The sequence below is a fragment of the Denticeps clupeoides genome, chromosome 7 (genome assembly GCF_900700375.1).
Source record: "Denticeps clupeoides chromosome 7, fDenClu1.1, whole genome shotgun sequence".
NCBI classification, from domain to species: domain Eukaryota; kingdom Metazoa; phylum Chordata; class Actinopteri; order Clupeiformes; family Denticipitidae; genus Denticeps; species Denticeps clupeoides.
In genome coordinates, this window is record NC_041713.1 from 11,188,285 (window position 1) to 11,201,778 (window position 13,494).

At 43.5% G+C, this 13,494-nt stretch overlaps 1 protein-coding gene across 10 annotated transcripts in view; it reads right to left on the reverse strand.

Annotated features, from left to right (window-relative positions):
• Positions 1–26: 26 nt before the first annotated feature.
• LOC114794629 (CASK interacting protein 2) overlaps positions 27–13,494 on the reverse strand; it is a 49,697-nt gene continuing 36,229 nt past the window's right edge. Inside the window, exons 8-23 of one of the 10 annotated variants that reach the window (XM_028987306.1) lie at positions 12,580–12,688; positions 12,385–12,493; positions 11,120–11,200; positions 10,549–10,619; positions 10,000–10,117; positions 8,563–8,733; positions 7,115–7,192; positions 6,416–6,549; positions 6,234–6,297; positions 6,027–6,121; positions 5,643–5,753; positions 5,228–5,329; positions 4,989–5,127; positions 2,554–4,335; positions 1,784–2,054; positions 27–1,674 (exon numbers count right to left, since the gene is read on the reverse strand). In XM_028987306.1, coding sequence (XP_028843139.1) covers positions 1,578–1,674; positions 1,784–2,054; positions 2,554–4,335; positions 4,989–5,127; positions 5,228–5,329; positions 5,643–5,753; positions 6,027–6,121; positions 6,234–6,297; positions 6,416–6,549; positions 7,115–7,192; positions 8,563–8,733; positions 10,000–10,117; positions 10,549–10,619; positions 11,120–11,200; positions 12,385–12,493; positions 12,580–12,688 — 3,532 coding nt within the window. In that variant the 3' untranslated portion in view covers positions 27–1,577. Of the gene's footprint in view, positions 1,675–1,783; positions 2,055–2,553; positions 4,336–4,988; positions 5,128–5,227; positions 5,330–5,642; positions 5,754–6,026; positions 6,122–6,233; positions 6,298–6,415; positions 6,550–7,114; positions 7,193–8,562; positions 8,734–9,990; positions 10,118–10,524; positions 10,620–11,119; positions 11,201–12,384; positions 12,494–12,579; positions 12,689–13,494 lie in introns of all 10 variants that reach the window. The other 9 variants (XM_028987305.1, XM_028987304.1, XM_028987303.1 and 6 more) reach the window with 9 other exon arrangements.

Below are 13,494 nucleotides of genomic sequence, written 5' to 3' on the forward strand. Positions count from 1 at the left end.
AAACAGACACAACTTTTAACCATGAGAGCAGTCAGTAAAATTTTAATAAAACATGAAACACCTGAAGATGGAAGATGATTGGCTGCCTATAATTGTGATTGGCATAATGAAACAGTAAATGAACATAAGTACTGTAAATAGGTTTTTAACAATACATTATGTATGAGAAATTGTATGTGTATACAAATGCACTGTATAGACAAATGATCAAAGGCGATTTTAATATGATTTCTTTTTTATTTATTCTGGAAAAAAGTGGTTGCCAAGGTGGCTATAAAAAGTCTGCCAGTTGCCCAAGTCTGCAATTGTCCGGGCACCAGTAAATTGATGTATTAAAGTTTGGGCTGCATTGCATTTTGTGTTGAGTGGATCTTCAGTTTACCACCCGTCAGAGTTAATCAAAGTCTCTCCAAATCCACTTCATGAGTGAATACTGCAGCAGCAAACAGTGGACGCTGCTTGTGTTTGGTGGATGAAAAAACAAAATGGACTTTGTCCACGGCAAACAGCCTCCAGTATGGCTCTCACACTGACGACACACCGATCCAACAAAGCAGACCATCACACAGGAACATAACATAAAACACTCTGCTTTCCTTTCATTTTCACTGTAAAATAATACAGCATTATGCAACATATTGACAATAACATACATGCTTCTTCTTCAGAACATAAAATAGTTGCAGAGAAAATTTAATTGAAAATGGTTCATGAAGCAGGACTTTGGTAAAAATAAAATAAAATCATATATACCTATGGCGTACAATATACAATACTTTAATCATCTCATTTAAATACTATGTGGGCTTAAATGTAAAACTAAGCTGGTACGGTGACAAATACAGCACATAACCTAAATTATCTGTACAATGAAAACTGGGCTGCTGCAAAAATATTTTCCTCTGTGGTTGAAACTGCATGACCGATTACAAGTTTTACATTGAAATATACAAAAGAAAAAACATCAGTTGGATCGTGCTGTACAAACACACACAAAATTGTAATGTATTTTAGAATAGACAAAAACTGGCACAAAGTCTACAGGGAGGGTTCAATTGGTATAAAATGGAATGGGAGAGAAATAGGCATAAATAAAGTTTGTAAGTGATATGTTAAGAGGATTCGGTTGGTGATTCAGTTTCCCTGCAGCAGGAATGATTGTGTAGTGAGCTCCAGCATCTCCTCAGACACAGAGCATTCAAAGTATTCAGTCTGCAAAACCGCAAGTAAGGGTCCATTGTGCCAAGTTAATGAAAAAAAAAACATGATTACAAATAGGAATTTAAAAACTATAAATGGCTTTAATTGCTGAAGGATGTCATTGCATCAATTTGAACCCGTGTTTGGACCTGAGAACCATCCAAAGATCTGCAGTGTTAAGTGCTATCATTGGGAGACAACAACATTGTGTAGTTCAGTCCTCCCCATTCCACACAATTCCACACATCCCACATGAATGCAGTTCATAATATTTAAAGGTGGAGTAGTGTGACATTTAAAAAAAATGAAGGAAAGAATGAAGGATAGCCCAGGCTTCTCTCCATCCCTCTTTCCTCTCTTCCTGAGGATGATGGTGCTCAGTCCAGCATGGCATTCAACTGGTCAGCCAGATCATCAAACATGTTCCCAATGTCATCCAAGATGTTCCCGGCGGTCTTCACTGTGTGAGAGCCCCTATGACAGATAGCAGGGGTCATAGGTCATTTACACGATTTTCAAGATACTAATAACTAACAAATTTAAAAAGTATAGGGTAGATATTTCTAAGACAGTTGTGTCTCACCCCTGGGTCTTCTCTTCCAGTGTGAGTTTCTGTTCCACAGCCTTCAATGCTGCCTCCAGCGAGGTGCTGGTCTGCTCCAGCCTCAGCTGCACCACCTCTGGCCCTGGTCCTGGGTCGGCCACGCACGCCTGAGCCTTTCCTGCTTTCAAAGGAAGCCCCGGGAACGTTGAAGGAGCAGGCACGGCCGCTACTGCTGGGGGCAAGACTGGTGATGGAGGAGCTGCAAAGGCCACACTCTGCAGCATGTTCACCGACACACTTGGCCCCCCTACTGAATAACAAACAGAGTGAATAAAATAAAATACATGCTGGGATTGTTTATCATCTATAAAATCACACTGCTATGGATGTTCATTTAAATATTATTTTTTAAATACCCTAACATTTTCATTGGATTTTCATCCTATGCAAAGAAATCTGTAATTCAAGTTTTCAGACACTACTGCCCCTGTTTACTAGGTTACAATAATTATAAAAACTTATTCGCACATTCACACAAGAAAGAGACTTCACAACTTAGGAGTACAGTTTCAATTTCGTGAAAACATTTGGTATTGTCATTGTTTTCCTAGAATCATCGTTTTTATAGGTTTTTATAAATAGGCTTTATATTAATCACATACTGAGAAGTAATCAGTCATTTTCGTCTGATTATCAGTGCATAAAGTACATAAAAGCCTACACACTGGTATTTTATATGCCTTTTCCATTGACAAAATATTTATGAAATATCAAAAGATTGACTTGGATGTATATTTTTCCTGTTGTACCTGTCACTGTTGGGCTGTGCTGGGGGCGTGGAGTGTTGGGCGAGGAGAGTTTTGGGGAGGGGCACTTGGCCAGGCTCGCAGGTTTTGGACAGACAGGCGGTGGTAGTTTGGCTGGAGGTGTTACCAAATTGGTGAGACCCACCTCTGTTTCACTGATGCGCAAACTCACAACCTGCTGCTTCCGTTCGCCTGACATCGCCTGTATGTCACTGACACTTGTTGCCACCGAAGACATTTCTGTGGATGAAGCCTCCTTGTCTTTGGGCTTGTGCCGTCTCTTGACCGTATCAGACTCTTTGAGCTTGAACTCGGGGACTTCGGGGGGCTTCGGTTCTGGGTATTTGGGCTTTTCTGGGGCTTCTGGGGCAAATAAGGAAGCGCTGTCAGAGCGAAGCGGACCCCCGACCTTTGGCCTTTGCTTGATTGTGAGATTCCCTTCCTCAGCAAATGGGATGCACTCGCTGGAGCTGTTGTGGGGTGAGCCTGACCCCCCATCCCCCTCCAGAGACCCTGCTGCACCCTTCCCATCCTCCTCCTCGGAGTCTGACTTGACCGCCCGGTCTGGCTCAGCATCTGCGCTCGTCTGCAGGGTCGGGTTGGACTCACTCCGGGTTCTGCGGCGAGTGCCTGGACCCTCTCTAGAAGAGCTGGGCAGTGGTGAAACCGGAGCAGCGGTGTGGGCGGTGGTACCGGTCTCTGGATGGGCGTTTGAGGTTGTGTCTGCAGCCCTGCTGGTGGCCTCCAGTTTGGCCGCGATGCTCCGCACGCTTCCAGGGCTGCCCGATCTGATGCTGTCGCCTTCATCAGGACTGGCAGGTGATGAGGCTGGTTCTGGAGAATCCAGGCTGGAGCCGCTGCTGACGGAGCTCAGGCGTTTTGGTGGAGGGGGGGGTGGGCCCTTCCGGCGAGTGCGGACAGCAAAGGACTGGCTGCGGTTGACAGAAGAGAGGGGAGAAGAAGAGCCAGCACCTTCAGGGACGCACTGCAGGCGTGCCAGCTGGCTCTTGCCAGGCCGTCGGGTGAGGGTGGCGTAGGATGGCACCATGGCTATTGGTGTAATGGGATCCTCATCGTCTTCATCGTTCTCACCATCAGACAGGGCGTACCGCGTTAGGCTGTGTGTTCGCACCTTCGATCCCCGCCCCAGAGTTGATGACATGTGTCCGCCTGTTGAACTAAACCCTCTGTGAGCCACCAAGTTTGCTTGCCCGTTGCCCACACTGCAAGCAGGTGTAACCACAGCTTTTGGCTTTATGTTCCCTTGTTGAAATTTTAAATGTAGGGGTAGTTGCTTCAATGAATGCTGAGGATGATGAAAGGGACGCTGGTCGCGGCCTTCTGGAATGTTCCGCTCTTTGCTGGGACTGCTATCGGGACTACTCAGGCTCTCCTGGGAGCGACTGTGAGTCAGTGGGATGCTGCCGGTAGGGGTGCCAGGGAGCTCCTGCGAGCGGCCAGAGCCCCGGGAGCGGGCATCGATGCTCTCCTGACTTTGAGACATGCTCTTGATAGCCAGACTGTCTTGGTGGCAGCAACCACCATAGTGGCTGGTCATGGCCGTTTGGAGCTCAGTGCTAAGCTCACTGTCTTGGAACGTAAGCATTTTGGGGGTTTGGGGGGAGGGCAGATCATTGCCCCCCTCATGGGGCTCGATGGTCAACAGGTCTAGTGATCGGGGAGGTTTGCGGCGGAGAGTGCTATGGCCAGATTCGGACTGGAGAACCAGGGCCTTCTGGATGTCACACAGTTTCTTCACAGCCAGCATCAGCTTCTTCTGATGGCCTAAACAGGGAAGCAGATGACAACAAATATATCAAACCTTATTGTTCAAAAAGTACAATCACATGTGGTGGGAAAGGTTCAAAACTCACTATATTATCCACTGGCAGAAAAGACTGCACAATGTTTAATTCATATATCTTATGACCACTGATCAGTGGTATAGGAAGTACTATTATTATTAAGTACCAACATCTTGAGAAATATAGAATCCAAATATAATATGTGTCTCAAATTAAAAATTTTGATAGCGATTGTGATTTTATAATTCTTATAATCACAGGATTGCCCATCCAAGCAGACACCAAGACTGAATTGTGTAAGTAATATGTGTGCATACCAAGCTTGACATCCTGCTACTTGCCAGTAAATACTAGATTTTAATATCATAATTGTTTTGATGTGTAGATAGTGGTTGTCTTACGGTTCATAATTAAAGTGGACCAACTAGCAATGTAACAGAGTAAAAATGTTATTGAGTAGAAAAATATACAGATTCGCTGTAATAAAGAAAGATTCTACAGACCCATGAAAATGTACTCAAGAATAGTAATAATTGTGTCTTATTCAGGGCACGATGTATTATTACTAATTTTAAAACAGCTACTACTCATTTGTAAGGTAAATTCATGTTCTTAATGCCAGCATGATCGCACCAAGTTTTGTAATTCCAATTTCCTGCAGGTCCTCCCAGGTCAGATCCTTCACAATGCTGATGGAGTCATAGCCATTTTCAGCCAGCTTCTTATGGTACTGAGGTAGTCCTATGGTGCTCAGCCACTCCCCCATGTCTGACTGAGGTAGGAAGAAATGAAGTGAGAAAACATTAAATTGCATGACAAGAAATAAAGAACTGCTTGGCCTCATTCTGTTTGTTCCAGGTTCTCTCACTCACTGGGATGTACTCAGGCAGCCAATCTGGGATACTAAGGTTGGTGATCTCCAGAGAGATCTTCTTCCTGTGGCCAGGCTTGGTCACGCCGATGGCAGTTAGGTCCTGAGGGACACAAAAACAAGCCAAATTACATGGACTGCAGTAAAATGCTATGGACAGTCTTCTGCTCACTGGCTGTGGTGACCAATAGTGCTGCTGTGGATGTTATGTAATAGGGGCTGGAGACCAACATGTTGTTAGGAGGAATGCAGAGTCCCATTACTGATATGGCAGGCCAAATACTGCTGTCTGGAGGTGGACACTACCGACATACAGGCAGTGCCTCTGATTTTGAAAGCTGTATGTTTTCAGTCAGTGAAAGCATTATTATAGGAATCTTTTACAAAATCATTCTACTGTATTATTTCACACACACCTCAGGGGTCATCCTGCTGATGGTGGGAACATCATAACCGGCATTGAGGAAGTTGGCTGTGTACTGTTCTAGCTGAAACTCATTCAACCACTGATAAATGGCCTCGGCATCCTGTGAAAAAATCACATGGAATTTGGGGAGATCAGTTCACACAAAACTGAGTGCAGAACAGGGACTGCAGTGATGGAATAAGCCAAACACTGAATACTGAATAAAGCTGAAAAGAGCATTAGGATAATGTAACATGCAGTATAAAAATGCATTATTATTACTATTATATTATTATTATATTATTATAAAATCTGAGCCCATGAGGCCAGAGGATACAGGAAAAGTGGAAGATTCCAGGCATATCTAAAATAATTAAATCACTGGACCCCTCACCTTGCCCTCCAGGAGCTGCTGTGGCCGCACAAACTGCTGAGATATGCCCTGCTCTCCTGGCCTTTGCGGGGGAAGACCATGTCTGCGCATACCTGCTGCAGTAAAAACATAAATTAAATATAACTAAAAACAAGAATACAGAATGTCCCTATTAAATACCATCCAGCACACACAGGAAATACAGACTAAATAATGCCATAATCTCACCTGCAGGTGGATCAGCCTGCTTGTTGGGATCTGGAGGCCTGGAGTCACCAGTAGGGGGCACTGCCTGTACAATGAAAGAAAGATCAGACATTAATGCACTGAATCAGCTAAATTCATTGTAGTCTGGTTAATCACAGGTCTTCTAGTTCAGTTTCCAGTCTTCAGCTGAGACTGACTGGTACCTTGTTGGCATCTGTGTGGGCACTGGTCGGATGCAGGCCATTGGGGGCACCATTGTTCTCTGTGCTCTGACCACTTCCTGCACTGCGGGTACTGCCAACACTACCGGTACTGCCAACACTGTTCCTGTCACCTGCTACAGAGAGAGAGGGAAACTCAAATAAATGCCAGGACCCAGATGATTACACTGAATCAGAGCTGTGACCTGAAGTCATGTGCCAATTCCAGCAACACCAATGAACTCATCAGCGCTGTCTCTCGCATCTCATCTATCAGCCTGCAAGCTCATATGCCAGCCACAGCCGATTGGGCACAAGGGCTACATCAGGCCAGCAGGCACTGCCCCAGTGTGCATGGAGTGGTTTGCATTCTGCCCATAAAGCCAGGCAGAGCAGGAAGAAGGGTATAGCAGGGGCCAGCAGGCATGCCTCTGCTGTATACAGACAACAGCAGTGTGTCTCACCTGATCTAAAAATGCAGAAATAATAACAGATTTGGTGGTGATGAGCTGCAGCTAAATAAAATCTGGACTAGCAACTAAAGACCTGTTAGAATTTTAGGTTCAACTGGGCCAACTGGGTGATCATTGTGCATGTGAGTGTTTGTGGCACAGCCAATGAGACAGGAGCTGAACAGCCACAGTTCTACAGAAGGTGGGATTTGTCAAGCAGCCACTAAGACACAGTACAGGCGGGGCTTACCAGAATAGGACTTCCTTAGAACCCAGATGTCCTCCAGCATGGTAATGCTGGGCTGTGATTGGCTGCTTGGAAGAGAACCTATCAGACATACAGTACACAGACCTTTGGGCAGGGTGGCTCTACATAGAGAGGCAGGGTTAGGTCGGCCTGTTTCACAGTTCCAGGGGAACAGGATGTGTGTGAGACAAGAGGTACCCATCCTCATTAGGCACCTTCACTAAGGGCACAATGGTTAATTAATTGTTTACCTAAATTTACCAGTGTACCCCTTGTCCAAAAAAATCATGGGCACTACTTCTCAAAGAGAACAATGAGGTCTGCCTAAGGAAATTGCACAAGAGGCTAAAATTAATCTAATTTATTACTGAGCGTCATCCATAGCCACAATTAAACAAATCTCAGCAACTTCCAAAGAACCACTATAGGGAGCCACAGTTTGAGAACCAATGTGCTGTAATGAATTCAAGCATTACCTGGCACCACATGACAAACCCGCTTTTGCAACACATGGTTTAGGGTGGTTATTGCACCTCTCCATAGAATTCACAGCAGTTAAGTCAAGCACAAACAGGGCCTTATTCACACTGGCCATGCAGTGTGCAGTGTATAGAGTAAAGAGGTGGGTAGAGTAGCCAAACCTTTTACTCAAGTATTAGTAGCGTTACTCCAAAACAATAATACCCAAGTAGTCAAGTAAAAAGTAGTCATCCAAAAATACTCCAGTAGGGGTACAAATGTATCTAGTGACAAAACTACTCATGTTTGATTGTAATATCCTTGATAAAATATAATAAAAATATATAAATGTAGTAATTCTGGTATTTCTGAATAATAACAACAATAATAATAACTTATTAAAGTAATGATTTATAGTAATTAATGGACTTAATCTGAATGTACAAACTCTCTCATATATATGCTAATTATATGTGTTAGCTATATTAAGTAAAACAGCTGAAGTCATAATGCTAATTTCTTCCTCCACAGAAAATCTTTAATGGTCTAGTGGTGCATATCACACAACACAGTCGCACCTGCTGTTTTTCATTTCGTGTCTGTGCTGTATGATGAGTTGGTGCTGGTATGCCGCCACGGTTTGTGTGTGGTCATGTGACTACATGGCTACGTCTGATTGGTGAAACGATGTCATGATTATTGTTGCTACGTCTAAATGGTGAAATGGGTTAGACCTACAGGTGGTGTCTGGCAAAAAATAAAGTATATACATTGTTTAATAAAGTAACAAGTCGAGTGTTGCCCAATGTAGCAAATAAGAGTACAATTTCTTATTCAAAAATGTACTCAAGTAAAAGTACGAATTATTGCGTTGTACACCTGCTCTTAGAAGTATTTTTTAAAAAGTAACAGAGTAGATGTAACTCATTACTACCCACCTCTGACAGCGTGTGTATGTATGTGCAGTTGTGTGTGTGTGTACATAAGTATACCTGTGGTGGCATTCAGACCGTTGGCGTGGGAAACAGCCAGGTGTGTGTTTTGTGTGTAGAGTGCATATGCGTCGTCAGTCTGTGGTGCTGAGGTCTGGCAGCTAGGGGACGCTCTGGAGAGGATCTGTTGCCTTTGGGTGGGCAGGGAGCAGTGCCGAGATAGGGTACCCCCTATGGGTAAACACATGACACAAGCAGGAGGTTAAGGCTGCATGCACACACTGGAGAGAAACGGAGACATGTGGAATGTTCATGAGGATTGTTCATGAGGGAGCCACCATATAAAGGCCTGGAGACATTTTGCCTCCTTCATATGATGTATGAAATATTGGCATCATCTTACATAAATGTTTTAATTTGTCCATTAGCCTTGAAAAAGGTGGTGTTTGGATAATGACTTTTGCGTTGTGGTGTGATACACACACACTGAAATCAAACTTCTGCACAATAAAATCAAAAATCTAAGACCTACCATCCAAATAAGTCAAATAAGTTTCGGAAAACATGTAAATAGCAGGAAATAATAATACGCAGATAGACCTGATCCTCTTGAACAGAGCCATTAACTGGTGTATTCCGTTTCCCTCTGAGTCTGGCTTAAGATGCCAATAGACCCAACCGGGACAATGGTTGGTTACACACCCTGTAACTACAGGGGTCTCACATCCATTTTAGTAGTGTGTGTCGGTACAGTTAATAGACCTGGCAACCAACCAATGACCAGGGGGGTCATATAGTCACCTAAGAGCCCCCCCCTTGGTGTGAATCCAGCCTGTCGCAAGCAAATGGATGTTAGGATGAACATGGTGTGGAGAGATGCAGGACAACAGGAAGATAAAAGTGGGGCTGGAAGAAAAAGGGATTAGTCAAACCCATTGAAGGCGGGTGGTGATAACGTCTTCCAGAGACAGTAATGCTCTTTTGCTCCTCTGATTGTCTTTCCACGCAGTGATATCCGAGGCATTTGCTCTCTTACTGCTGACAGTTTAATTTCGTACAGACTTATAAACTGAGATGAGAATGGTTTTAATGAATCTGCCATGTATTTTCCCACTAAACAAGCCGAATATCTTCAGCAAGTGCAAAAGTGTTTAGTCCTAATAATAATAATAATTTGACTAATAATAACAATAGCCCTCAAACTCTTTCATGGGCAATATGTCTAGGAGTGTCAATGGATTTTGTCTTCATTAAGCATGAGATCATGCACCTGTTTTAAAGTGGGATATTCAGCTGTCCCTATCAGAACCTGTTCATTATTATTATTTTTTATTAATATTACACTGTATTTGAACCCTCATGTCTACTGCTGTGTAGTGTTGATAATAGTGTTTTTAATTTGCTCTGATGCTTCTTGTCTTTATTTTGATAAACGTGTGACATGACAAGTAGACATTTTTCTATATTTATAAAAAAAGAGACACGCACATGTTGTACCTGAGCGCCTGCTGATGACCTCTACAATAGATGGTGGGAAGAAGCCCACTCGATCCGTTCCTCTCTGGGTGTCGTGGATGTGGCCTTTCCAGCGCCCATCGTTGTGCTGCTCCATCACCTGCCAACCAGCCAGTCAGACGCAACCTTACATCAGCATCTGCCAACCATACCAAGTCTGATACAAATGAGAAATTTCTTGAGCTTATTGTGGGAGCCAGAGAAAACATATGGAAAGAGTAGATGCTGTTTAAAACCATGCACTTTACAAAGGAAAAGAAATCTCTGTAAGGCAGGGGCCAAGTAAACAAAAGCCAAAACTTACAACAGCTCACAGACAGGCATAGACAGTCAGAGCCAAAAAAAAGGAGAAAGACAGAAACAAGAAACAGCGGAGAAGAAGAGACAGAAAAAGAGAAAACAGGAAATAATTTAATGTTAGACGAGCAGACATACGCAGCAGCCGCATGCGAGAGAGCGCAGGGTTAACGAAGCAGAGTTTTTCGGACAACAGCACCCATCCCGTACCATGATGATGTCACCAGCACGCACATTCAGCGCTGTGGGGTCATGCAGGTTCCAGTAGTCCTTCATTGCCCGGACCTGCAACACACCGCTGGCATCTGGGGACAAGAGAGATAACTCCTGCATCAGTATTGGTTCATGCAGCGTTTATGACATTTAAACCCCAGATATTTAAATGCTGCCTTCAAACTCTCATACTTTACTACATATTTCACCTTTAACATAGCTAGATGGTGAACACTTTGGACCTGTGCTAAAATTTATTTTGGCTTTATTTTGGTATCATAATACATCTGACATTACAGCAAGAATCAGGTGAATTATCAGTATCTATGTTACTAGAATAAATAAAGATGGCGAACAGAATTAAAAATGAACTAACTATCATTTATAAGTATACTGTGTCCTAGAATGTTACCACATTAATCAGAATTTCTAGACTACATATGAAGGACGTTTCTTTGACAAGATCAGGACTTGCTCGTTAACTACTGCAGCTTGGAAAAAAATTATATGTCCTTACAAAAAAACCTGAGCATGAACATTTTTCCATGCCCGAGAGGTGAGCAGGGGTGGGGGTGCTATGTATGCAACACACCTTTAGCACATAACTTAATGGTGTGGCGCTTGAATGCTATCAGCCCTGTGTCCTTCCAAGGAATACAGTCTGGAATGACAGCTGTTGGAGACCAAAAGGGGGCGATATAAAAAACTACAGGCAATGCATACAGAGCACCTGATTATTTCTGTTTATTTTGATCTGTTGATATAAGTTGATACTTGTCCCTGTCCCTGGCTGGTGGAACAACTTTTTCCTGCTCCATTCGACTAGCCGAGACTACCACCACCTTTAAGAAGCAGTTGAAAACCCAGCAGTTGAACACACACACACACATGCACACACACTGCACAAAACACTGCATGTTCTTTTCCTGACAAGTTAGGCCTTATCAGGGCTCATAGTTTTGCAACTCAAAATCTATAGAAACTGAATGAGAACTGCTGGTGTCTTCCTCTTGTAAGTCGCTTTGGATAAAAGCGCCTGCTAAGTAAAGTAAAGTACTTGTTATTATTACCACTGCATGTGTTGAATATAAAATTCTGTCTGCTGCAATTAAATTCTGCATTATTTTACAAGGTTAAAAAAAAGACAAAATAACCACTGACACAAGAGACTGTAAAAGACGAAGAGAGATGTTTTTATGCTCTTTAATGTGATGCATGCACCGCAGTGTTGAGAGAATAAGGTGAAGCTAAATTAAACTGAATAACAAGGAGAGAAAAATGAAAGTTATTCTCTCTGCACGAAGATTATCAATAATGTAAACACGATAAATCATGTACGACTACAGCAGTGCACAATGTGATTATGTTATTGTCTTCACACACACATGTACACACAGGCAGACTCACTCATTACGTTTGAGTGTCTGTTTATGAACAGAGCAGAAATCAAAGTCTCTTAGTATTACAGAGCACATAAACATTCATATAAAAACACACACACACACCAGCACACACACATGCAGCTCTGTTTTAGGTTGTCGGTGTGGACGAAAGTGGGTAGGTTATGTAAGACTGAGGTTAACAAACAGCTGCTTTTTAAATCAGACTTTGAACTACTCTGTCCTTTCTTCTTCTGTCCCCCCCCCCCCCCCCCCCCCCCCCCACACACACACACACACACACACACTTCTAACCAACCTGAACTCACTCTACTCTACAAAACCCTACGTAATTTTTTATAGAACCAGGAAAGGAACCAGATAAGACAGGGTAAAAAAACACAAATAATCTGTGTTCAAACTGTTCAAAGTGGTTCAGTGGTTAGAATGTGAGACATGTGTCTTGTGTTCTCTGTACCTCGGAGCAGCTGCTTAATGTCCTTGCTGGCGTGAGAAGTGGTGAACTGGTTTACAATGTCCAGCGCCGTCTGGTTGTACGTGTTCCGGATATTCACATCCACGCCAGCCTGGATAAGAACACACACACACAAGCTAATGATGGGGACCAAAGAGAGGCCACAACGGTAGCAGCAGCATTTGATGGTGGTCTTACCTCCAGCAGCAGCCGCACCACCTCTGTCTTCCCATAGAGGGCGGCCTCGTGCAGAGCTGTGCCGGCCTTAGTGGCTCTGTTAATGTCAATGCCCGCTTTCAGCAACAGCCTGAGAGTCAGACAGACGTTCATACACATGCAATACCTGAATACACACGTTGTACTCATTACTCGGTACAGTTTCATCCATCAAACATCAAAGCACAAAAGTTCTAAAAAGTGAGTTCAGTTCATTACAGTCATAAGCCCCCTGCAGCCCAGACAGTCAGCATCACTCTAAATAAATCCTTACAGTGACCAGGCCAGTGAAAAATGACATTCCGAGACGAACGTCTCCCCTGACCCCTGCTGGGCCAGGATAAGCATGAATCCAAACCAGAGAGTGTAATATGAGGAGTAAGACATTGTGCGGGTCTCCTAAAAGGTGGTGTCTATGTGTGTATGTGTGTGTATGACCTGTTACGGTAATCAAGTGACAGACGTCTACAGCTGGCACCGGGGATTAGAAATGGTTTCGAGTCCCCTTTCCAAGACGTCTGTCTGCGTGTGTGTGTGTGTGTGTGTGTGTGTGTGTGTTGTTTGGCAGAGTTTCAGAATGTCTGGTCACTCCAGCTTGGAGACAGAATCAGGAATGATGAGCATAGAATGAGAAAAAAAGGAAAGCATGAAAATGCAAGAGACAGAGGGGATGAGGGGATGAGTGCTGGGGGAACAGAAGGAATATGATGGAGAAATGGAGTCAGGTAAATTAGTGTGAATAGGAGAGTGTGTTTCCAGTGGGCTTCAGACTGAGGAATCGTGTTCAAACATGACATTTGATTCACTCACATAATTCATTTCAAGTGCACAAAGTAAACATAGATTACACACACACACACACACACACACAGGAATGTCCAGAGTGGGCCTAGAAGT